The 26307-nt window shown below is 51.6% G+C and overlaps 1 protein-coding gene across 1 annotated transcript in view; it reads left to right on the top strand.

Moving 5' to 3' along the window:
* Positions 1-26307, top strand: part of HSPA12A (heat shock protein family A (Hsp70) member 12A) — a 69573-nt gene that overhangs the window by 15553 nt on the left and 27713 nt on the right. The window contains exons 3-5 of the mRNA XM_047072440.1: positions 19797-20038; positions 23657-23843; positions 26151-26255. Coding sequence (XP_046928396.1) covers positions 19797-20038; positions 23657-23843; positions 26151-26255 — 534 coding nt within the window. The remainder of the gene's footprint in view (positions 1-19796; positions 20039-23656; positions 23844-26150; positions 26256-26307) is intronic.

Here is a 26307-nt window from a genome sequence, read left to right as displayed (position 1 = left end):
GGCACCCCGGGGCGGGGGTGCAAGAAGTGATGCCTGCAAGCCAGCCCCACACTCTGTTCACCCCACCCTGCCCAACCCTCTCCTCTGTCCCCAGCTGCTGTCCTGGGCAGGTACTGAGTGAGCGAAAGGTAACTTTGTTTCTCGTGACAAGATCATCACATGTCCATCAAGGAAAATGTAATCCAAGGGGGCGCCTGGGTGGCTCAGTGGGTTAAGCGTCCGACTTCGGCTCGGGTCATGATCTCACGGTCTGTGAGTTCGAGCCCCGCGTCGGGCTCTGTGCTGACAGCTCAGAGCCTGGAGCCTGCTTCTGATTCCGTGTCTCCCTCTCTCTCTGCCCCTCCCTGTTCATGCTCTGTCTCTCTCTGTCTCAAAAATAAATAAACATTAAAAAAAAAAAAAAAGGAAAATGTAATCCAAGGGAAGAAAAGAGGAAACCATGTCGAGTCAGCCCCATTAACCCCCTTGGTGCTCAGATTTCCAGAACTGCCAGGCATAGCGAGACAAAGCTGGTCGATGGGCCTTCATGGAACCTAGTACCGTGAGGCAGTGGGTAGTGTCCTCCCTTTATGAACAAGGACACAGAGTCTCCAAAGTTTATGGTCCTTGGTTAAGGAGTGGGAGGGAGAGAGTGGTGGGCCTGCTGGTTTCTGAGCCCAAAGTGTGGGTTCTTCAAAAATGTTTGTTCTGGATCGTTTCTGTCATGCTCCCTCACATCCCTCGCCCCCACCCCCAAGATGCTTTGCTTCCTCGTGCAGCAAACACCTGGCAGCAGGATGGGCCGGGCGGCCCCCCGTGTGGGCTCCGTGCAGGCATGGTGAGGTGCTGGACGGTAACCCTCACTCTCTCCTCCTAGAGTCCTGACTCGCTTGGCCGAGGCGCTCTTAGCCGCGACTGGCTCCACATAGCTAGACTAGATTCTGGATAAAGGTGACCCGGGACCCAGATATTGGTGTGGGGTCAGGGGCCCCCAGGTGGACATAGGCCTGGCCCCTTCTCCTTTGCAGGTGCCTGGGCGGGGGGCAGGGGAAGAGGCTCACTGGGGGGCAGGGCCCCTGTCCCATCTGGAAGCCACACTGGTGTCAGGAACCCTCATTACAGCTGCCTCTGTGGTCTTCCCCAGGGGCCCACGGGTCCCTTCTCCCAGGAGCCCCTTGGCTTCCTTCCAGAAGGTTCAGCACAAGTGCCACAGGCCCTGCAGGGGTGAGGCTGCTGCTTGCTGGCGGCCTGGAGGAGCAGGGGAGGGGCAGTCTGCGCTCTGCCAGTGGCAGCTGGGGGCCTGTGGACAAACGTTTGCTCATCCATTTCAACGCCTGGCCTATGATTGAAAGGAATGAGAGATTCCACATAAAAGTCCGGTCTTTGCCCCTCTGGATGGGGGGTTCCCGGTTTGCAGCGTCTATCGCTCCACGACTCTGCTTTGACTTTTCTTTTCTCATCCCCCCTGGTCCCAGAGCAGAGTTAGGGGAAATTCTTGTACCCACATCGCAGTAAAAGCGGGCCTGGAAGGAAACCCTTTCTCCTTTGTGCCGCCTTCCTGACCCCCGTAGCAGGGGTCTTTGGTGACCTCAAGGAGCAGGGCTCTGGAGTCCTCAGACTCGGGTTCCAATTAGCTTTGTCTCCTGCCAGCTGCAAGAGAGGTTTGCTCTCAGCCACGCCTCAGTTCCCGTAAAGCCGGGCACCGGTGCAGGGTGGTGTGGGATTAAGGGAAGGGGTACCTGCAAAGTCGTTCTTGGGACAGGACACCCGGAGCCGTCCTTGTTTGCTCCTTAGTGTCGTGATTGGTGGTGTAATCGGCAATACCGTGAAGCTTTGGACTGCTAAGTGCACAGCTTTACGTGCATGTGCACCATGTGTGTGGAGGCTGAAGGGCGCCCTCCAGGGATGTGCGTGTCCCGCTTTCCCACAACACTCACCGCATGTTACCTTGCGGGGCAGGTGTGATTCAATCCAGGGTCCCGAGGAGAGGAGGCTATCCTGGATTATCTGGGTGGGCCCAGTGTAATCCCAAGGGTCCTTAAAAGTGAAAGAGGGAGGCCGGAGGGTCAGAGACAGAGATTGGAAGATGCTTTGCTCCGGGCTTTGAAGACGGAGGAAGGGGACACAAGCCAAGGAATGCAGATGTCCTCGAGAGGCTGGCAAAGGCAAGGAGATGGCTTTTTTTCTGGAGCCTCCAGGACCTTGATTTTAGCCCAGTGAGACCCGTTTCAGACTTGAGACCTCCAGAACTCTCTGGTTTTCGGTCACTAGGTTAATAAAGATGTATTACAGCAGCCATAGAAAACACACACCCAACAATAAACCCAACAATGTGAATGAACCATAGAAAATGAACCATTCACAATGTGAATAAACCATAGAAAACTCTCTGGTTTTCGGTCACTAGGTTAATAAAGATTTATCACAGCAGCCATAGGAAGGTGAGACACTGTGTAACCACCCCACTGGGCAGGATACAGGATATTTTCATCCCTCTAGAACATTCCCTTGTGCCTTGTCTCAGGCAGTCTCTACCCACCCGGTGAGGAACCATTGTTCTGACATCTTTCACTTTAGGTGTACTTAAAAAAATTTTTTTTAAATGTTTATTTATTTTGGAGAGAGAGACAGAGCATGAGGGGGGAAGGGTAGAGAGAGGGAGAGAGGGAGAGAGAGAGAGGGAGATACAGAATCTGAAGCAGGCTCCAGGCTCTGAACTGTCAGCATAGAGCCCGATGCGGGCTTGAACCCATCAACCGAAGCCGAAGTCAGACGCTCAACTGACTGAGCCACCCAGGCGCCCCTCACTTTAGATGTACTTGTTCTTGAACTTCACGTGAATGGAATCCTCCTTCATGTCCAGGGTTTTTATCCAAAATCGTGCTTTTGAGGTTCATTCGCATTGTTGGGTGTATTGATACTTTGTTCCCTTTTTATTGCTGAGTACTCTCTTTGTATGGCTGCCCCACACTTGGTTCACCCATCCTCCCGTTGATGGATGTTTGCATCGTTTCCGGTTTTTGAAGATTATGGAAAATAAAACTGCTGTGAACATTCCGGAACAGATCTTTTTGTGGGCACATATCCGCACTCACTTCTCGTGAGTAGAATCCTCGTCACGGATTCGCTGGGTCCCAGGGCAGGGATGCGTTCAGCTTGGGTGGAAATTCTGGGGCTGGACACACAGCAGGAGTTAGCCTGGCCAGCCTCGGGGAGGGGAGGCTGACGGTCACCCTGCTGGCCCGCAGTGATTTCTGGGGCGCATACGTGATGCTGTGGACCTTCTCTGGTCCAGGGAAGGGGCTTAGTGGCCCTCAGGTAGAGATTCAGGTGGAAAACCTCAGCCAGCACGTGTGTGTTCTGGGTCTTGAGACAGCAGGCAAGCCTGTGCTTCCTGAGCACCTGCTCTGTCTCCGGCTCAGTGCTGGAACTTTTTTCTAGGTCTTCCCTTGTAGTCTTCACACAGCCCTGTGAGGGGAGAATAGTCATTACCCGCTTTGCAGCCATGGAAACGGAGGCCCCGGACAGCTGTGTCTGTGGCAGAGCTGGTGAAGGTGGAACCAGGTGTGTTCCCAGGCCCGGCCAACGTCAGGTGTTGGATCCCATCCCCAACCCCAGAAGAGTAGCCCGGGGCTGTGCCTGGTTGGAGAGCAGCCACGAGAGTCAGCTCTTCCCGTGGCAAGGACAGCAGGGGCAGAGTGGGGCAAGGGCAGCGGGGCCTTTTCTCCCTGCAGACGGGTGCGTGAGCCAGGCCTGCGGGATGGCAGATGGCTTCCCAGATGTCCAACAACAGTCCAGCTGGTGCAGGGGGTTATGGGGACAGTAATGATTGTGCAGCGGTGGGGAGGGGCTGATGGAGGCATCTGATGGGTTAACAAGCTAGATCTGATATGTAGGGCAATAGAGAGCCACGGTCGGTGCTTGAGGCTTGGAGTAAACCTGATGAAATTGGTGGATAGACTTGATCCAGGGGAACAGCCTGGAGGCAGAGGGCAGGGCCCTCTGGGAAGCCCTCCTCACCTCTCTGCCTTTGCTCACGCTGTTCCCTTTGCCTGGTATTCTCTCCCTATCTTGTGCACTCAGCAAACTTGACCTTGAAGATGCCAGTCAAGCATCACCACCCTGGGGCTGCCTCCCCTACCCCAATCCCCGTGTGGCACTTTGGCACGGTGTCTAATAAAGAGTGAAAAATGGAATTTTACAGTTTTATTAATTACAATTTTTAAACTGAAATCATTCACCCTGTTTTGGCCTGATAACTTGTAGTTGGAGTCTCCTGAATTAAATACCCATATGATGGGTGTCCCCTAGACAAGATCAACGGCAGCCCGATGGGGATGGGGCAGAGGACGGCATGGGCACACACACACAGGCCTTGAGGGGGGAAGGGGACTGTTTCACGTGGGCCCTAGTTGATGAACTTCCCAGGTAATGCTGAAGTGATTGCACTGTGGAGTAGTTTCATCGTACGTCTATCCCACACTTGGTTCAGCCATTCTCCTACCGATGGACGTCTGGATTGTTTCCAGTTTTGGGCGATGATGAAAAATACTACTGTGAACATTCTGGAACAGATCTTGTCGTGGGCTCGTATGTGCACGCACTTCTGGGTCCCAGGACAGGGATGTGTTCAGCTTGGGTAGAAATTCCCCACCGCGTATTTAGCTTCTGGAAGTCTTCTTGTTCGCTAACCCAGAATGCCCTCAGAATTGGGTCCACATCATCAAGACCTTCTGGACTACGTCTGTGGAGAGAGAGAGGCAGGGAGATGAGGGCGAGGAGAACAGACCTGTGCAGGTGTCCCTCTCACCGGCTCCCACTTTTCCCAGTTTGAGGCATTCCTGTGGGCTCCTCCTGGAGGTCACCCCCCAGAGGGCAGGTCACTGCCCTGCTCTCAGACGTTCCCGGCTCAGTGGGGGTGTGCCTGTGGGGAATCAGGCTGGTCACTCTGTGTCTGGAGCATTCTGCTCTGCAGAGGAGATGGCTGTTGATTAATTGAGTTCCAGAAGGAGCTGTTAAAGATAACAATGCAGTCAGAGAGACTGCCCATGCACAGGGTTGGGCTTAATGAAGCAGGCAGGCCCGCATCCTGGGAGGGACAGGCCTGTGGGACAACAGTAATAAAAAGCCACAGACAGACCACCTGGGCTTATGGATGCCCTGGAAGTCCTTCCTAAGCCCCAGCTTGGGCAGTTGGTCATCTGTGGTTGGTGGGGTGTGTGTGTGTGTGTGTGTGTGTGTGTGTGTGTGTACGCGTGCAAAGTCCCATTCCCATTCCCTGGACCTTGGTTCTTGCCTCCCAGGCACTGCAGCGGCTAGACCAGGGGTCCTGGAGGCCGAGTGCCCTCAAGCCCACTCGTGCTCATACAACATGCATGCCCCAGGGTGTGTGGGCAGCTAGGACCATCTGTGTGGCCTCACTGTGGCCCCTAAACACAGAACGTGCATTGTTTCCTGGGGATTCATGTTGTATATTCACGTATTCTATAAAGTACTTTATGTAGTATATTAAGGCTCCGCCCAGCTCATCAAAGCTGCTTGGTGTTAGTTGGGCCGTGAGACGCTTTGGGAGACACCTTGGGTCCTGTGGCTTGGGGCTTCCCCCCTGCTCTGTGGAGTAGCCTGAGGAAGTAAACCTCATTCCCTGGAAAGTACCTTTACGTGGCCTCTCTATTCCTTGGGAAAAGATTTTGAGCACATCTGGTCCTTGGGGAATTATTCGTTGGTTTTCTTTCTTTGTTTTTTTCCTGCCTTTACCACCCTGGAAGTAGGTACTCTATTTTAAATCCTTGCACGAGTAATTTCTGTTGAAATTTTGCCATGCATGCTTAGCTTTGCAAAGTCTCAAGTTAATCAATATCTTAACCCAGTTCACTAATTCTTTCTTTGTAAGAATGTCAATCCGTCATTGAAGGTTTTGTATGAAAAAAAAAAAGTAAGAATGAGGGATTCGAAACTTAAAAAGTCTTTAAAAGTCTCTGAAAGGATTTTCTCTCCTGCCTGCTAACATGGCAGTGTTTGTCCACCGTGTGAGGAATGTTCTGTGTCCAGATGCCAGGGCCACCGGTGCTGAGAGGGTATTTGGTTCCTGAGGGTGTCCAGCATCCAGGGATGCTCCCTCCCATGTGTCACCCCCTTGGAAGCCCCCGTCCAGGCCGCAGTGGATGGTCCATACTTGGCCTCCCCAGGTGCTCTTTGGAGCCCCTTGTGGCATTTGCCTTCTCTTTTTCTTTATCTTCTGGAAGCAGCCATTTCTCAGGCAGGCTCCTGAACACCTGCCAGCCCCAGGACCCTGGCTCAGTGGCAGTGGTACATACAAGTCATTACACAGAAGAATGTTCTAATGCTGATGCAGCTTGCCCTCCCGACAAGATGGGGCAGTGACTCCTGCAGAGGGCTGGTTACGGCTGCAGAGTATTGGGCGTCTTCTGGCATTCATTCTAGAATGCCTTGAAACTGCCTGTCTGTGGGGGGAAGCACTGCCAGGTCCTGTGTCTGCAGCCCTCCGTCAGGAAGGAGCTTGGCATTCAGCTCTGGCCAGCCGGCGGCTACAGAGCATCTAGGGGAAAAGTGAAAATACAGCTGGTGACTGGACTACCGTCCCTGCTCTGTGCCTCTGTTCACATGTTGCCAGAGCTCAGGGTGCCTGGGGACAGGCCAGAGCCAGCTGTTGGCCCCGGCCTGCTCGGAGAGTCCGAGACTGGCAGCCAGCTTTGCCACTGGACAAGTTCCGAGAGAATTGCCAGAAACTGCCAGGCAGAGAGGTTGGCGGCTGCCCAGGGTCGGAGGGAGGGCGGGAGGGAGCGGCGGCCAGGGTGGGTGGGAGTGACTGATGTCTGCTTCCAGGGAGGAAGGCTGCGCTCCTGAGTACAGGCGGGACAGGGGACGATTTTCCTTACAGAGTGCTCTCCACCAGCTCTTTGATTTTTTTTTTTTTGAGATCCACATCATACAAAAATGAACCTGTCATAAAGTTCACCATTTTAAAGTATACAGTTCAGTGGCTGTTAGTATATCCCCACGGTTGTGCAACTGTCGCCTCTGTCAAATCCTGGAGTGTTTTCATTGCCCTGAAAAGAAACTCATGCCCATTTGCAGTCCCACCGCATTTCTACTCCCTCCACGGCTCTCAGTGTTCGCGGTGCCGTGCCCCTAGCTGCCCAGGGCACAGACTCTGGCCGATCACAGAGTCCTGGAACCTCATCGAGGCTGGAATGTCATGGAGGGAAGGATCTCGGGCATTGGAGACAGGCACTTACTGCTGTGTGCTTTCAGGAAGATGCTTAACCTCTCTGTGCCATGGTTTCCTCGGCCGTTAAATGGGGCTAACAGCAACCTGTTTTCTACCTCACTGGGTTGTTTGTGGTGATAAAATGAGACACTGTATAAATAATAGTAGTTACATTTGTTAAAACCTTTGCCTGCATTATTCCCATTTAATCCTCATTAATCCTGAGAGGTAAGGGTTATTATTATCCTATTTAATACAGAGGGAAAACGAAGCCACGGAGGAGGTTAGTAACTTGTTTAAGGTTGCACAGCTATGCATCGGTTTTTAGCTGCAAGGCATGAAAGACCTGCCTTTATCTTGTCTCCAGAAAAAAGGAAATTAATTATGACTCAGAACGGAAAGTCCGGAAGTCCAGCAAGCTCCAAGGCAGGCTGATTTGGCAGCTCATGGACCCCCTCAAGAACGGATGGGGGTTATTTTGGTGGTGGTGGCAAGACGGTACCCACAGGTGTTGGTTTTTTGTTTCTACATGCCCATGACTCTTCTCCTGGGCGCTGTCTTTAGAGTAAGAATTTTTTTTTTCCCAGAGGCCCCCCCCCCAGCTGACTTTCCTTCGTGTTCCATGAGCCAAAACTATGGGTCACAAACCCATTTCCACTTCTGTCATTGGCAAGGGGAAGAGGTTTGCCATGATTGATTTAGATTACTCAGGATCGACCCTGGGGCTGGGGAAAGGTCCCCATTCCTCCACCCCCTGGCTAGTCATGTAGAATTGGGGGTTAGTTAAGAAGAGAGAAATGGATTTTGGGTGGACACAGCTGGCTCCACCAAGACCAGTAAGTAACCCAGCTGTGATTTAGACCAGTCCCCCCCCCCCGCCCCCCCACTTAACCACACTGCAACACAGCTTCTTAGCTCCTGATGGATAGTGAGGGCATGCGTGAATCTATACAGTCTATTCCTACGCGCTCCCAGTTTTTTGACCCTTTGTTATTCTTCTGCTAGTAAGTGGTTCTTGACCTTAGCTTGAACCCCTCTCGTGATGGGGAGCTCAGTACCTTATGAGGTATTTCCTTTCTTGTTTGACTATTAAGTACTTTTATAGTACTTTGAGATGAATTAGTAAAAGATCTGCTCTGGGTGTGAAAATTGGAAAAAGCCCTTCATTTCATGGCTTGGGATGGCACCTTTGTGGTAAGAACATGGCACCCCTACCTACGGATGGGTGCAGCCCTGCTTGGGAGACATCCCTCCCCCAAGGCAGGTGCCTTTGTGCAGCGTGCAAACTGTCTCTTCTATTAAGGCGCTCTTCAGAGGGGTCTGTAATGTATGAGCATAAGCCTCAGCTCTCAGGGCACTGGCAGAGCATGGGAAGTTTGTGCTCAGGTTCCCCAGCTGGGGGCGCACATGCGCTAAGGGCAGCCCTTCCTGCCTGAAGATGGACAAAGGTTCAGCTGAAGGGGGGGCGGGGAGAGCCAGCTGTCTGTCTCCCCCCACCCTCACCTCCCAGTCTCCCCCCTCCCTTCCCCCTCCCCAGGCACAGATGGTGAATGCTTAGGAGGGGAGATATTCCACTCGGTGTGAGACCAACGGGCCAGAATGGCACTGCCTCTGTCTTTCCCTTTGGTGCAGTCGGCACCCCTGTGCTGTGGCCTCTGCAGACTGAGCTGTCCCAAGGCTGTTCATGATAGAACTTGGGGAAGTCTAATCCGGGGTCTTCCGGGGGCCCAGGCACGTGGAATCTTTTCCTTGGGGTGGGAGAGCTTCTTCATTTACCTGTTCAGTTTTGAAATGTGCTTCATCGTGGAGAACAGGAAAACTCGCATTGAATTCCCTGATGGGAGTGGGGCATGTGGCTTCCCAGATTCTCCCCCATCCTTCTGAAAGTGCCCCTGGGGGGAGCAGATGGGCTGAGCAATGAAGCCGGGGCCACACAGTCTCTCACCTGTGGCAGCACCAGCACTGTTTCCCATCACTAAGAGGTTTCCTGAAGCTTCCATGTGCCGAGCGTCTGTCCGGTGGGTCTTTTTATCCTTGATTAACAAGCCTGGAGAGACACCACTGGAAGCAAAAGTGTTCGCTGACTTTGTGCGTTGCGTATGTGGGCGCTCGCCTGTCCCCTGGTGGAGGCACATGGCCCGTTACTCAACAGCAATTGGACCTATTTGATGATGATGATGATGATGATGGTAGTGATAATAAATGACATCTATAATTTATTGAATGCTTGTCATGCACCGGGGCTTATGGGGATTATTTCATTTCGTCCTTGTAGCGACCCTATAAAATATATCGCCATCATCATGAACCCCCCACCCCCCAGTTTCCAGGAGAGAAAACTGAGGCTCTTGAGAAATTAAGTAGCTCACCCAACATCGTGCATTTGGGAGTGGCCATACTAGGATTTGAACTCAAGCTTTCCTGACCCTGAGCTTGTACGTTTAACTTCCGCATTGTCAGCAGCCCCTCCCACGCCGTGATCTTTGGATTGGAAGAATAAACGGCTTTCAAAAATGGAGAGCACTGTCGGGCCTCAGAGCCCAAGGAAGCATGAGCCCCACAGTCTTCTGAGCCTGGAGGCAGAGCTCGCCAGCTAGGGCTCGGAAGTGCCCTGTGATCGTGACTTCCTGACCTCCCCCTCACTGTCTGCTCACCGGTGAAATGGGGATTTATGTTAACATCTCCCTTGTAGCTTCACCTGTCGTGAGCAGTGACACCTGTCGGAGACCTGACATCGGGCGTAGTGCAGGCAGGCAGGGTAAGAGCTGAAGAGCTCTGTCGAGCTGCGTGGCATCCTGACAGTGTGGGCTCCTTAGCGTTCTGGGCCTTACTTTTCTCATCCTCGGAATGGGAATAATGACAGTGCCTCACAGCCCCCACTCGCACAGCAGGGTTTCATGAGCTACACCTATAAAGCTCTTAGCTTGGCATGAAATTCACATCCCGTGAGTAACGTGATGGCTTTCCTGATAGGTTTCTGGGTCTGTTCATTTCTAATAATTTCCAATGAATAATGTGAGTTTGAACAAACTCATACAAGAGCCTAGAGTCGAAACTGTACATGCACGTATGACCCCATTAAGGAATTCAGCAGATGGCAAGTGGCGGCTGTTATTTCAGAGGGTTTCTCCTGAATTATGTCCTTTGTTTATCGAAACGTAGTGATAGAGGCCCTGAGGAGCCCCACTTCACGGAGGGAGAAGGTGTGTCCAGAGGGAGGTGAGCCAACGTGCCTCTGCATTCTCCAGCCGCCCGCTTACGCATATTCTGTATCGCCCTCGGGAGTCGTTCGTGTCCCTTACAAATGCTCTCCTGTGAACAACAGAGCCAACTCTGGCTTTGCTGTTCCTGTTCCTAAGCTGTCTTGGTTCTGAGGAGACATGCCCCTTGGCCCCGCAGCCCGAGCTGGTGATGTGTCTGTTCCCTCTACTTGCTCTTTTTTGTTGTTGTTCGTTTGAATCATGATCCAATAAAGGTTCACGCATTGCAGTGTCTGGAGTTACTATGTCTCTTAAGCATCTTTTAAGCTATGGGAGTCAGTCTCTGAGGCTGATCAGGTTGATGTGAAACTCATTAGAAGTGCAAGTTCTTAGCTGTCCCAGACCTGTCAGAGTGGAAACTTTGGGGCGGGGGTCGGGCCGGCCATCTGTTTGACAAGCATTCTTGGTGATTCTGATGCACGAGTCTGAGATTCTCTGATCTGTAGGTTTCCCCTCTTTTCCTGTATGTTTGCCTTGTAATTCGCTTCTTGGAGAAACCTGACACTTGTCCCGTAGCAGTCCGGGTTTTGTCAGTTGGTCTCCAGGTTCCGATGAACAAGTTCCTTTCTCCTCCTGGCTGAGAACGCTAGGAAGACTCTCCTCCCTCAAACAGAGGGGGCTGACTTTTGGAGGATACTGCAGAAGTAGGGTGTCCTCTGGGCACAGTATGGAGGCAGGACCAAGCACAGATAATCCAGGCTCTGTGACAAGGTTTGATATGGCTGGGAAGGGGGTGGGGGGATGGAAGGAGGAGAGGCCACAGAGGGAGGTGGGGTAGACTTCCAAGGGCCCGGTGCCGGCAGTGTGCTAGACTTCCATCTTGTGGAGTCTGGGAATTGAAGAACCTGACAGTGGTGGAGTTCTATGGGCAGACCTCAGTTTGACCGGATGGCTCTGCCTGTAGGGGAGCATGACTTTGAAGGGGCAGACCTGGAGCAGGGAGTCTGAGAGATGCTGGGCGGGAGCCCTGGTGAGTGTCAGCAGGATCTGGACCAAGGTTGTGACTGCAGAGGAGGAAGGGAATGTGAAAGATGCTAAGAATCTCTCACAGGAATGACTCAGCATGGGAATGCAGTAAGACAGGAGGCAGAAGTCTAGGAAACCTATCTGGAAACTATGGTGGTTCCAATGACCAAAGGGAACGTCTGAGGAGAGAGGCAGGTCCGGGTGCTTTGAGAGCTGATTCCACATTGTTGGAAGTAACTCAACACATGTATTATTAATATTATGACTTGGGGAGGGGGGGTCAATGCCTCATTTGGAAAAGACCTCTGTATCCCTCCAAATCTGTGGATAGTAACTGAGTCCACTTATGGGCATACATATAAACATCCATCCACGGGTATAAACATTCTCTTCCATCCACCCATCCATCTATCCATCTAACTACCCATCCTTTTATACCTCCATATATCCATCCATCCACCCAACTGTTCATCTGTCTAGCCATCCACCCACCCATTTCTCCATCTATCCATCCATCCATCCATCCATCCATCCATCCACCCACCCATCTACCCATCCATCTATCCACCTACTCAACATATTGAGTGCCCGTGACATGTAAAGAACTGCAGAATCAGAGATGAATTGAAACATGGCCCTGCTCAGATGAGCCCAAGGTCTGTGGAACTGAAGCCAGGTGAGCAGAAATATCTTAATACCATGTAGGGGGTGATCTGATGGAGCCCCCTCCAAATGTCAGGTTCCAGGGGTCAGGGCTGTGAGGTTGCTGGATATAATTCATGAAAGTTAATAGGAACACCTGTTGGTCTAGGAACGATTTCCTCACCTCCCCCGGTGGTGACCTAGATGCATATGTGCATGTGAACCATCCTGCTCATGGTCTGGGGTCGCAGGGACTTGGGGGGCTCACTGCCTGTGGGGAAATCCGGTTCCTCCAGTTCTCTCTCACTGGGGCACCTCATCTCCTAAACCATCCCAAGGGGTAGATAATTGGAGGATGTGCCCAGTGTCAGGATGGGCCTGGTGTAGCCTGCTTCTCTCGGCTGTGCCCAGTGTTGTGGTTTCTGCCACTGTAAATACTCATTTCCATAATTATTATTTAGTGTTTGGAGAGCAGCTGTTTTACACTCAGTGTTCTTTGTAGCCAGGAGGGTCTCCCAGTTCATGCCAATAAAATTTCCATTTACTCTGGACATCAACCATGGTGATTTAAAAAAGAAACCCCATAAATTATTTACTGAAATGGAAGTTCAGCTTACAGTAATAATGCATTAGTTCAGCTAGCCATGGAGCCTGTTATAGGGTAATAAATTTTTTTTTATTTTCCTTCTTAAAAGATTTTTTTCCGTCACCTACCCATGACCTTGAGCTGATCAATTTTCAAAGATGACAGTGCAGGGAAGGCATATAAGGAGAGAGAGAAAGGGAGAGCTTTTTACAAATAGCCCGGTTTTAGGCAATTGTCAGCAAATACCTGTTATCTCACAGCTAGGAGGGGAAAGAAATGAAAATATTTATTGCATTTTGTAAATTGTAAGGACTAGACCTTAAAAATCCTCTTGAAACTGACATTCATTTGATAGATATATGAATCTGAAAACTAGAAAGAAGGTCTATTTGGAAAAGCTGGGGAGTCACCATTGTTGAGACCACCTGTCATTTCACATACGAGCCTACAGCCTTATAGAATAAAGTCAGCCCTAGGGTTCTGTCTTTTTTTTTTTTTTAATGTTGTATTTATGGAGCAGCATTGATTTTATGTATCTCAGAAAGTCTACAATTCTGCTCACGGCCATTTGCTGACTAATGTCTCCAGCAGGGAAAAACGACAAGCAAGTTCATGAATTATGGCTGGCTTTGACATTTTCTTATCCAGACTATTTTTTATTTTAAGAACATCTGCTTTGATTAAAGCCATTAGAGCCAGGAGCAAATAAAAATGTGTCTGAGTTTTACATGTCTGGCATCTTATAGGAGGAACCCCGATGAAATCTGTGACTTAATTCTCACACCCTTAAGGCAAGTGATTAGTATTAACCTAGTAAATTCGATTAGTTTCTCTTCCACTGTCTGGTTTGGGGTTCTAGGAAAATCCTGTGGCGGGAGACTTGTGGGTTGAGCCATACTTTAACTTATTTATAGCCTCTACTTTGCTGCAAAGATATTTTCATTTCTTTATCTATACCTCTTTGCCATAAACATTATCTTAAAAGTGACTTGGTTGAAGAATGTGTTGGGAGATGAGTCCCAGCTTGAGTGAACCTAGAAACACCCTTATCAACTTATTTTTGTATTCACACAAACTAAAAAAAAAAATTGCATAGCAAATACACAAGACAGAAGTGACATTAAATTGTTTGAAACTAATAGCAAAGGAAACCCGGCAACTTCTCTTGCTCTGCTGGAAAGCTTCAGGGTCTCTTCGCCCTCAGCTTACCATAGGTCTGTGGCTGATTGCCTGCATTCTTGCAGTATTCAGTGTTTCGCTGATTCTGTGATGTGAAGTCATCAACTCCCTCTGTGTTACCGCATTTCAGGGTGACTTAGTGCTTGGAGTGGAAGATACTGCGAGTGTCTATTTAATGTAGCTGCCACGGTGGAGTGTGTCTTTAATGTCTCAGGTCCCTCAGCTCTGCCCTTGATGACACTTCCTGGTGGAGTATTCTTCTTTAATCTCTGGTTTGCCAGTTTCTTCTCCCTGCCTCCACAGATGGGTGTCAATTCTGTTTCCATCAGCTTCCTTTCTGTCCCCCCAAGGCTGCACTCTGAAAATCCCCATTTAGCTCTGCCTTGCTTTTCTGTTCCCAGTGGGCTCAAGGCCTTCTGTGTGTACCGTGCTGGACTATTATGTAGGTGGGCATATTCACGGGGCAGGTGTTATTGTTGTGGCTTTATGGAGAAGCACAAACAGGTCCATAATTAGTGATGGTTGGCGTTTCCTGCTGTGGATTATGGCCTATGTATAAGCAGTAGCCAGGACGCTCAGCAGGTGCCTTGTGCATATAGATATTCCATATATCAACTTTTATCTCAGATCTGTCACATACCCATTGATCAATAATATTCCATTGGGGCACCTGGGTGGCTCAGTCTGTTGTGCATCCGACTTCGGTTCAGGTCATGATCTCATGGCTCGCGAGTTCAAGCCCCACGTCGGGCTCTGTCCTGACAGCTCGGAGCCTGGAGCCTGCTTCAGATTCTGTGTCTCCCCCCCCCCCGCCCCTCCCCCACTCATGCTCTGCCTTTCTCTGCCTCTCAAAGATCAAGAAATGTAATAAAAAAATTAAAAAAAATAAATAATATTCCATTGACCCCATTCTGTTTATTCCTAATTACTTACCCATTGAACAAGAGCTTTCCAGCTTGGTTAAGATCATTAACACGCTGGAAATTCCCCATACCCCTCAGGACCTGCAGTAGGCTTTTCCATATTCTTTTCCCCACGAATTTTTGAGCACCACTTGGACATCCTAAAAAATAAGACAGTAATGTCACTGCAGGCTTTGCGTACTCCTGTGCTGGATTGGTACACCTTAACTGGTGCATAATCTTTGGTTTGGGTTATTGAAAGCTATAGACGTGGGCGTGCATGATATGGATGCATCTATAAAAATGTTACTTCTCCATGCCTTCTATGCAAATCAGTTTTACATCATCACATGGTACAGCTGCGATTTCATTTCTGATGGAGAAAGTCCATGAAATTCAATTGCCCTGAGGCCCGGCTGAGTAACCTGCAAGGAATTGGGTGGGGGAGGGACAGGGAGAACCAAAAAAATCCTTGTGTCTTGTCCTCACGTATCCTGGAGTCCTCTGGGGGCCCAAGGCATGTGTTCAACGTGTGGCCCAACACATGCTCTTTTGCAAGTCAGTGGGACATGCGCTGGGAAGAGCTGAGTGATGGGATAATTAGAACCAAGCAGACAGCGGGGTGGATGGTTTGTCTGTAGATAATAGCTTGTTTGCTAATTGCCAACACCAGATTTGCTGGGCAATTAGACATTTGGTATCTTCTAAGACCTTCTGTGCAAATGTGGACACATGGCCGCGGGCTTTGCAGGTAGCAGGTGGAGAGAAGGTGGCTCCCAGTGCTGGATGGCATCTCTGTAGGCTGCCCAAGGGGCCACGGGCAGGGCAGACTTCTCGCCGACAGGCGGGAAGGCCCATCTGGCTGGGCTCCCTGGCGCAGAGGCAGGGTTCCCCCCTGTTTTATGGAAGGGGGTGCCCTTGGCCGGGAGATTAGCAGAGCAGGTGGACTTTCGCAGGCTGGGCCAGGAGCCTGGCTTATGTCTCCCTTCTCTTTTCAAGAGCACCAACCCATGGGTGCTAACAGGAATCAGAAATTGCTTTCTAAGATGAGCAAGTTGCATTTGTTTTTTTTTTTTTAATGAGAACATGTTTATTGTGATAAAGTACATAGAACATAAAATTTGCCATTTTAACATTTCTTAAGCGTACCCATCAAGGGAATTAATTGCATCCACAGTGTTGTGCAACCACCATCGCCACTATTTTCAAACCTTGCTCATCACTCAAAATAGAAACTCTGCACTCCCCATTCCTTCCTCCCCCCCACCGCCAACCCCTGGTAACTTCCGATCTACTGTTTGTTTCTATGAACTTGCCTGCTCTAGATATTTCATGCAAGTAGAATTACACAATATTTGTCCTCTTGCATCCAGTGTATTTTACTCGGCGCAGTGTTTTCTTGGTCCATCCATGTTACAACGTGTACAAGAATTCCATTCCTTTTTACAGCCGCATAATATTTCATGGCATGGCCATGTCACATTTTGTTGACTCATCTGTTCACGGGTACTTGGCTTGTTTCCACTTTCTGGCGATTGTGAGTAACATCACAGTGAACATGCACATACCAGCTTGAACCCCTGTTTTCAGATCTTTGGGGTAGGCACCCAGGAGTAGGATTGCCGCGTCATACGGCAATTCCTATATTTGACTTTTTGAGGATCCGCTATGCTGTTTTCCGGAGCAGCTGTACCATTTTGCACTCCCAGGTAGCTACAAGGGCCCCAGTTTCTTGCCAACCTTTGTTATTCCTTTCTTTTTTTTCTTTTTTTTATCGCAGCCGTCTTGGTGGGCGTGAAGCAGTTAGCGCATGGTGGTTTGGATTCGCGTGTCTCCATGAACCGGTGATGCGAAGCATCTTTTCGCGCGCTTCTTGACCATTTGTCTTCTTTGGAGAAATGGCTGGTGAAGCCCTTTCGCCCACCAGCTCTTTCAGCCTCTGTCCTTACTGGCTTCTGCACGTGTCTCCCAGGGGTTGGAATTGGAGGCTCCTCAGGAGGAGGGGGACCGTATGCCTGCAGCGAGCGGAGGTGGCTGTGCAGATCTGAAGCCTCACATTCACTCTTGCATGATTCGTTTTATTCCCTCAGCCCATTTGGCACCTGCTGTAGTGATGCTATTTGAGCTCTCACCAAGCAGGAAAAAAACCAAAAATCAGTGAGTGTGTGGGATTAACCCAAGTGACTTGGCAGCAGAAGCAGATGGAACCACGCCTGTCCTCCCGTAGAAGCATCTAGGCTCTGTCAGACACCTCACACCCTCTGGGTTTCCTTGACCACAAGTATTGTTTTAGCCAAGTACCCATTTTTTTTTCCTGCCGGTATCAGGCTGTGTGCTGCTAGATGGGGAGTATTCGCAGAGCACCCCAGATAACACCTGGTATTGGAAGGCGCTCAGGGTCGGCCGTTGTCACCAGGGTGGGAGCCTACTGTCCCTGCTCCGCTGCTGGCCCTGTGGGTCCTCGGTGGCGGGCAGGGAGAGCAGTGTGGGGCTTCCAGCGGGGACAGTGTGACTTCTCCCTGGGTGCTCATTCCTGGGGGAGAGCCACTGGGCTCTCGCAAGGTGTCAGGACAAACGTCAGCACCGGAATAATTGCGAGAGGAGCAGGGCAATCAACAAAATGACGTTCGTCTGCTTTGCTCTGGGCTCTTCTCTGGTTTGACCTTATGGGGCCCCACGTGCAGGGTCTAGATATGCTGATCCACCTGTCATTCTGCTGTGGTTTTTCTTTTTTCTTTTTTAATTTGTTAATGTTTATTCATTTTTGAGAGACAGAGAGAGACAGAGCGTGAGCAGGCCAGGGGCAGAGAGAGAGGGAGACACAGAAGCTGAAACAGGCTCCAGGCTCCGAGCTGTCAGCACAGAGCCCGACGCGGGGCTCAAACTCATGAACCGCGAGATCATGACCTGAGCCGAAGTCGGCTGCTTAACCGACTGAGCCACCCGGGCGCCCCTGTGGTTTTTCTTATTGAATGTCAAAGACCTTCAGTATCGCCGAAGAGAGATGAGTTCCCCATGTTGTGATGCGGCCTCATGCTGGAGGGAGGGAGGAGGGGACGTGTCCACCAAGCAAGGAAGTTCCTTCCGGAAGCTGCAGTCCTGTCCTATGTTCCTATAAGGGGGCTTGTTGGTCTGTGGGGTTGGGTAGGGAACCTGAGGGTTGTGGATACTCTTTCAAAAAACATGGCACACAGAAGTTTGCACAGGTGGCTGCAGGTTTGGCCTGTCATGGTGCCTGGCTTAAGAACCAGTTCTTCAGAGGGCACAAGCCTGGCGCTGAGGCCACGTGGGGATTGGACAGGATCTCTGCTAAGTGGGGGTTGGGGGCGGCACGCAGCGAGAGGCCTGGTGGCCACTGGGAGAAGAAGAACGTTTCATCTGGCCAAGTTTTAAATACCACATACGAGGGGGTGCCGGAACAGACACTCTGCGTTCATGGCCGGGTTCAGCCTGGCCTACGACGTTAGCTGGCTTTCTGGGGGGCAGTAGCATCTGTAGCAGCAAACCCAGGCAGCTCGCTTCTGCCCCCTGGGTCAGCCCGTGCCACTTCTAAGCACATTTGTCTTTCCTTTCAGAAACAGCCCCCACGTCTGCATATTCATCTCCGGCCCGGAGTCTGGGGGACACGGGAATAACGCCATTGTCCCCTTCCCATATTGTGGTAAGAAATGCGTATGTATGTGTGGGGATATGTGCTGATTATCTTTGGTTTCTGGATGTGCCCTCACGAGACAGGCTGCTGGGCAGCCCCTCACATTCATGGGTGGAGATTACATTGTCCTGGTACCAGCCTCGGGAGCCCACCCAGCCCCTTCCCCACCCTGGGCCTGGAAAGGCTTTCCATAGTGTGACTGGTGCTTCTGGAGCTCTTGGCCTGGGTGGGTACCAGGCAGGGCGGGAGCAACCCTTTAAAGATCGAGGGCCCAGAGGTGGTGAGGCGTCCTTCCGGAAGGGAGCAGCCGCATCTGGCCGGTGCTCCAGTGAAATGCAGTTGCTACAGTTCACTGCCGTGTCCACACGCGTGTGGCTGGGCTTGCTTCTCGCACAGCCGGCCCCAGAGAGAAGACCTGAACAGCGAGGGGGCTGGAGACTGGGCATTTGCTCCCACCTGACCCCTCACTGAAAAGATGGATATTGTGAGGCACCTCTTCAAGGGGCCCACATGTAGCCGACCAGAGAAAAGTAACCAGGGGAGGGGTAGCTTCCTGGGTACCAGCCTGTCCTGGTTTTCCTGGAACCATCTGCATTTTACCTTATTCAGCGTCCTGGAACTCCCTCGGTCCTGGGGGACCCGGGAAGCCGGCCACCTATGGCTGGGCCCTCGTATGGCAGGTTTGCAAACTCTGCACCCTGAGGGCTCCTGTAAGAGCTCAGGGTCACCTTGGGGTATGTGGGGATGGGGGTCAGTGGGGAGAGGCCAGAGGGGCAGAGGGGTGGGGATATCACCCCCTGCTCTAAACAATATACTTCAAATCCCAAATGTATTGGTTTCTAATGTGGAGCTCTGTGGACATATAAAAAAGTCTACATGCTCAAAAAAAAAAAAATGTTTTGGAAAGCTGGAGTGGCCTGACCCGCTTGCTTAATGTTGAGGAACGTCTCTGGTCCCCGAGGGGACAGGACTTGCCAGGATCACATGGCGAGGGGCCCTGGCATGCAAAACCTTATTCCCACTCACAGCACACCTGAGCAGATGGAGTGCTCGCCGGGGTGTGCCCAGGCCACAGCTGGCAGAGAATATTCTGGGCGGGCAGCGTCTGGAGGTCTGCACAGGAACTCGGGGAGGGCAGTGAGGGGAAGATTGTGTCAGTCAAGGAACCCCTGGGCTTCCGGACTGGATGGCGAAACTTCCATAATTTGTCATGGTCATAAGCAGTCGATAAAGGGGGTGGGGGCAAGCTCTAGGCGAGTGACTTCACCCTGTCAGCTTGGCCCTCCACTCAGGGACAGCTCCATTCCTCCCTGAACTACCCGGGTGGGGGGCTGAGGCTGGCCTGCCTTCTCCATAGGGCTCACCGTGCGGCACACTTGAGCCAGAATTCTGTCTGTAGTGGGGGGCACAACTGGGCACAACCCCCCCCCCCCAACCCCGGCGTATCCTCCTGAAAGCCAGGCTGGGCCACCGCCACTCCCAACCCCCACACCTTAACTTGGTGTATCTGCAGAATGACGCTGACCCGAATGTTTCGGAGCAGCAGACATTTCTCGTGGTGGTGGCCGTTGACTTTGGAACCACGTCCAGTGGCTATGCCTATAGCTTCACCAAGGAGCCAGAATGTATCCACGTGATGAGGTGAGTGCTGTGGTATGGGTGGGGAGGGCCAAGTGCAGGCACCTGTCCGTGCACCTGTGGACACTTGGGGGCGGACCTGGGGGAGGGGAAGGGAGTTAGTTTAAGGAGCAGGTGAGTGGCACTTAGTAGGCGGGTCCTGGATTGTGGCCCAGCTCAGCCCAAAACCCCTGTGCCCCTTTGGGTAAACCACTCTTATCTCTGGGCTCCAGGTTCCTGGTCTATAAAAGTGTTGACTTAATTCTGACTCAGTTGGTCTGAGGAAGGGCCTGGACAGCGCGTTTGAAATCTGGCCCAGGTTATTCCAGCATGCAGCTCGGGCAAGAGGTGCTGGCTCAGGGTATCTGTGATGGAGGAGGTCCAGGCATCAGCTCGGCCACATACTGTGTGAGCTTACACAAGCGCTGGGCCTTCGAACCCTCAATTTCCTCATCTGTGAAATGGGGATACTGACTGTCTGCCTCACCGAGTGTGCACAAATGAAATCAGATTTCCCGTCAAGGGCTTAGCACGGACTGAAATGTAAGGAGGCAAGGTGCTATTTCTTACATGACGGTGACCAGAAGCAGAAAGCACCATGCCTAAGAAAAAACAGAGGGGTGGATTTCAGCCACATGAACCTGAAGGGTGACCCTGAAGTTGCCCAGGGTCTCTTGGGACACACTCTGTGCTCAGGACGCCCCTCCCTCCACCCCCGCCCCACCAGGCACACAGCAGCCTGGCACACCCTCTCGTCCACCCCATCCGCACGCGTGACCAATTGTCTGCGAGGTTTCTGGTCGATCCCGGCATCCACACCGGCTCCTCCGGTCTGGCGCATGGCCCTCCTGCAGAGTCTGTGGCCCCCCAAAGCTTTGGGAGCCAGGAGTCGATCACTCCGATTTTCCAAACCCAAGGATGGCTCTCAAGATGCATTGTGATTGGCTTTGCAACAACTCCTTTAGCTGGTAATTGTGGAATTTCGGTATCGCTCCTGGAGTAAGAGCTTATGCGTTTTTATAGCGTGCTGCTTAAAACATAAGTCATGAAGCAAAAGTGACCCCTGCCCCAATCTTGGTTTAGATATCCTAAGAGGCTGCAGAGACCCCGGGGTGTCCTGTCATCAGGAAATAATGAAAAGCCGGTTCTAGTAGAGAAGCCTGATGACAGCATAACCCTCTGTGTCCAGTCGTCAGCAGGATTCTGCCTCTGGTTAGCCAGACACCTGCCGTGGGGTCTGCTCTGTCATCCCCAGAGAGGGAAACCCCGAAGAGACAAGAGCATGCTAGGAAAAGCTAGAACCAGTGTTTATTAGCTTCTACATAGTTGTTTTAAGAAATGTTTTTTCAAAGGGATAGCCTTGTAATGAAAATTGGAAAGAAAAAAAAAAAAGCCAAGAGCAGAAAACACATTGCAATTGCTTGGGAGGAATTCTCACCCAGTAGCTGCAGCGTTCAGGTTCTCTAGAGACATTATCTCAGTTCTTGTAGAGAAGATTTTGGAGAGAGGTTCTACCTGAATTTTACTTCAATCAGAACAGGTTAACATAACCATGATACAGGCTGACAAAATTATGACTGAGAAAGCTTAATTTTTTGTATGTTAATAGGAAGGGAGGAACAAAAATTGGAAGGGGAAAAACTCAGGAGGTTCCTTGCCTACTGAAAATGGCAGTGTTGATGGTAACAGGAAGTCCATTCGTTGAAACGTTGGAATGTCACCCTGGCTCAGGTGCCCAGTGTCCGCCTGGGTAATGATCATCCCTGTGTCTCAGTGGGGTCACCACGGGGACGTCTCCCTGGGTAGAAGCCTGCATCTTGATGGAGCTTGACTGGGGCACCTGCCAGGGACGGTTCCAGGCCCATCTGCATGGCAAATCTAGGTCGACTCTCCACCTGGACTGTGATGGTGCCACCAAAGCCTCACGGTGCCGTGTCAGGAGCAGGTGTGAGCTCAGCCAGGTGCTCTGCCACCTTCCTGGCAGGCGGGGGGGGGGGGGGGGGAGGGAGGGAGGGGGGAGAGGCGTGCTTCCCCTCCTATCCTGTGTCACCACCAGATGCTCCTCGTAGTGGTCATGTGGCTAGTGGCAGGATGGGAGCCAGCTGCAGAGCCCGGACCTGGTCCAGAAGAGAGCCTCCTGGCCACCGTGGCAGCCGTGGCTTCTCTGCCGTGGCCCCAGAGCAGGAGGGAGAAGCTTCGAGTCGCCTGCTTTCTCTACTCTTCTTCGTGTTCTCCTTCTTTCTATCTGAGGGAAGGAAGGAAGCTTCTCTGGGGCTCCACTGACCCCCTTCCCCACTCCCTTCCCCTCCCATCAGTTCCAGGATGTAATCCCACAGCCTCTGCCTGTCTGTCTGTCCTCACCTCTCGCCTCTTCAGCACACAGACTTGCGGGACATAGTCCCTTCCCACCTCACTGCTCCCATCAGGGCTCTCCTGCCACCTTGTCACGGTGGCTGTCACCCTGGTATGGAGGCACCCAAGTCTGTTTCCTCCTGGGTCTCTCCTGTGAACACCAGGCTTACATCTTCAACCCCGTCCTGGGAGTTCAACGCCAGCGGGCTCACCTGGAGTTTCCCACTTTCCTTGGTCAGGGCTCCCGGTTTCTGTGAAGGGCGCTTTCTCCTCTAGGCTCTGAAGTTGGAACATCTGGGAGGTGAGCGCCTGCTCACCTCCGTTGCCATTTAGCCGGGCTCTCACTTGGGATGGCCCCTCCTCCTCCACCGCTTTCCTCTACTCTGGTTGGAGCCCCATTGCCTCTGCTCCCAGAACAGCCTCCTGGCTTCCTGTCTGGTTCAGTTTGCTCTGTTCAGTCCCAACTCGGATTCTGCCGTACCCCTGCCCTAAAACCTTCAGTGGCTCCCTGTTACTCACTGGTTAAGTCTCTCTCTCCCCAGGGGTCTCTTCCGCCTGCTTCCAAACACCTTCCCAATCTCGTTTCTCACACTTTCCATTTACATACTCCTTCTCTACCCCACACGGTCGCTTGCGTCCCGGTAAATGTCCTGTGTTCACCCACCTCTGAGCAGCCTTCGGTGCCCTTCCGTCCTTCAAGATCTAGCTCTCTGACAGTCCTTTGAGTCTCTCCTGAGCCCTGCATTCTTCCCCTGCCCCACCACCTGGCACCTCTGCCTTCTCTGACCCCCAGGGCATTTCCCTGGGCCCCTTGTTTCCATGCGATAAGCCTGGTATTTATGTGTTTGTTTATACCCTACCTTGTTTTAGAGAGGACACAAACCAGCTATACATTTGCTTGGGGTGCTTGCAAATTAAAAAACACAGACCCCTTATCTCCCCCCAAAAGACATAACGTACTAGGTTGTGAGTTGTTGGAAGGCAGAGAGATGTTTCGTCTCCTTGTCACTGGCACCTTCACAGAGTAGATCCTCAGTAAACACTGAGTGGAAGGTCAAAGCAGACCTTATTATTCAGCAAGAACCTGGTGCTTGCCCCTTTTGTATTGCTTTCTAAGCGATGTCATATCAGTGATCACTGCTCAGCCAGCTGAACCAGAGAGCATCTGTAGCAGCTATTATGAGCACCCACATCTGTAAGAATCATGCACGTGTAGGTGCTCGAATCACTGCTGTCCGAACTGGGCTTATGAAAGAAGGTCCCATAACCTCTGCCTTTCCTTGGTGTCAGGCGATGGGAAGGAGGCGACCCTGGGGTGTCCAACCAGAAGACCCCGACCACCATCTTGTTGACTCCCGAGAGGAAATTCCACAGCTTTGGATATGCCGCCAGGGACTTTTACCATGACCTGGATCCCAACGAGGCCAAGCAGTGGCTGTACCTGGAGAAGTTCAAGATGAAGTTGCATACCACTGGGGTAAGCTATACTCTCCCTGGCCCCGGGTCCTCCGCATTGGAGGGACAGGGTTCCTGCAGCCTGGGTGGGGGAGGTCTTTCCAACTCAGGAAACCCTTAGGTTTCTCCCAAGCAGAAATTAACATCCATTTACCTTGATCTTAGAGATGACCTGGCGCACTCAACACTTTTGTGGAGTAGACAGCGCTTCCTTTTACACACGTGGGCAGAGAGATATTCAGAATATTTAACAACTTGTTTGCCTTGGAAACTGACCAGAGTGGACGCTGGCTGGAGGCATAGGGGTGGGGGACATGCCACGCCAGGAGATCCCCCTTCGGTTCCTGGGTTGTTGGGAGATCGGGAATTCTGAAGGAGGGACTTGGGGGCTCGGGGCATTTGGGGGACCTAGGACAGTAGCTATTAACTAACTAGTTTAGGAGTAACAACTGGCAGGGCACCTGGGTGGCTCAGTCAGTTAAACGTCTGACTCTTGATTTTGGCTCAGGTCATGATCTCACGGTTTGTGAGATCAGGCCCCACGTCGGGCTCTGAGCTGAGTGTGGTACCTGCCCGGGATAGTCTCCCTCTCAATCTCTCTCTCTCTCTCAATCAATCAATCAATTAAAAAAAAAAAATAACAACTGGCCCATTCCTATCTGTGTGGGGAAGCAGGCAGCTCAGGAAATCAAGTGCCCGATTGTTAGAGGCTCAACTCCCAAAGCAGTTCTGTTCCCAGTGTGCCAGTTCTAGAAGCTGTCTCCATCAGTTAGGCCCGTCTCCCAAGCTTCATGGAGACATTTGGGCCACAGGATAGGTTCTCCTCAGTTTGAGCACTTTATCCCATAAATTTTCCTTAATTCTTGGTACTTAGAGATTCAGGATGGCAATGGTGTTTAAGACCCCGGGACCAGACGGCCTCGATTTAAATCCTGCCTCTGCCACCTTCAAGATACTTAATCCAAGTTACTTAACCTCTCTGCGCCTCCTGTAAAATAGAGACACTGACAGTGCCTTCTTCATGGGGATGTTGTAAGGATTAACGGAATCAAAATACGCAAAGCTCTTAGAGCCAGCCTGGTACTTAGTAAGTTCTAGTTAATTGCTAGCTCCCATTATTGCTTTCCTTGTGGGCTCTTAAGTGCTTGCAGATGACAAGACAAATGTTAATGGAAACCCAGCTGCCAGCACCCGGTCTCCAAGGCTGCGTGCTGCTTGGTGTGGTTCTATCTCTGTGAAGCAGACAGACTTCTGCTAGAAATACATCCTTCCCGGTTCACCTGATGGGATTCAGTGCTGAACAGCAATCTTGTGCAGGTGGAAAGCACAGGAATTTTTTCAGTTTCGAATGTTTTCAGTTCTGAGCCTATGGCTTCCAGGTGCTCGGCCACCTCTCTGAGCCTGGGAGTCGCCTCCCCAAATCCGGAGCGTCTCTGCTGAGCACCAGGGGTGGGAGGTGGCTGGTTGGGAGGACAGGCTCCACGAGGCCCGTTTAGTAGCCTCGTGCCCCTTCATGCTCTAAAGGCAAAGCCTAGTTATCCAGCCGGGATCGATCCGGAGGCCCCACTGATTTTTCGCCCCGGCAGTAATGAGCCTGTTGGTTTCGGGCTGACTTGGGAGCGTCCTCCTGATGTTCGCTCCCGTTCTCTGCCCGTCTCCACCCTGTGAGCACTTTTCCTGTCGTTTTTTTTTATGACGCCAGTCCAGCCAGCGTCTCCCAGAGCATCCTCTACCCAAGGACCGGACTGCTTTAGCGTCTGGCAGAGGGAGGGAGGCAGTGGTGCTGTGCTCCCAAGAGGATTAAGCACAAGCCTTAAAATAGGAGCTCTTCTATTTTGGAGACTTGGTTGGCAGCCTATTGGGAAACGAAAGCTTCATGTCTGTTTAAGCATCGTGCACGTCAGCGAGTTGGTGTGATTATTTAGGCCTCCGCCAGGGGGGCTCCTGAGGGTGACCATGTGTGTCCAAGTGTGGAAATAGTATGTAAATGGCATCAGCAGTGGTGCCTGCTGACTTTTCCCCCTTCCTGGGCTCTGTCACTGTGCCGAGACCTCTGCTCTGTGAGGATCCAGGAGAGAGAGAACAAGAGGGAGGGAGGAAAATAGGGAGAAGTGGAGGGAGGGGCTGAAGGGGACAGCAAGGGCCCCCGACAGAGTAAGGGGACAATGCTGCCAGTCTCATTTTGGGGGACACACTATCCTGGTCTCCCAAATATCAAGAAACAGAAATATGGCTCACCGGGCTCCCCAGATCCCCAGGTAGCAGTTCCCAAAGCTACAAGGTGTGTTTCTCCTCCCTGGCCTTACTATTCCTTCCTCTCCTCCACCAGGACCTCACCATGGATACAGACTTAACGGCAGCAAACGGCAAGAAAGTCAAAGCCCTTGAAATCTTCGCTTACGCCCTGCAGTACTTCAAGGAGCAGGCGCTGAAGGTAGGGCACGTGCCAGCGCCCTGTGGCGGGGGAGATGCACCTGCCAGTCGGG

This window comes from Lynx rufus, unplaced genomic scaffold (genome assembly GCF_022079265.1).
Source record: "Lynx rufus isolate CCGP_SWC_20201006 ecotype Redwood Valley unplaced genomic scaffold, mLynRuf1.p SCAF_11, whole genome shotgun sequence".
NCBI classification, from domain to species: Eukaryota; Metazoa; Chordata; class Mammalia; order Carnivora; family Felidae; genus Lynx; species Lynx rufus.
Note: the sequence above shows the minus strand (reverse complement) of the source record. Positions and strands in the feature narration are given on the sequence as shown.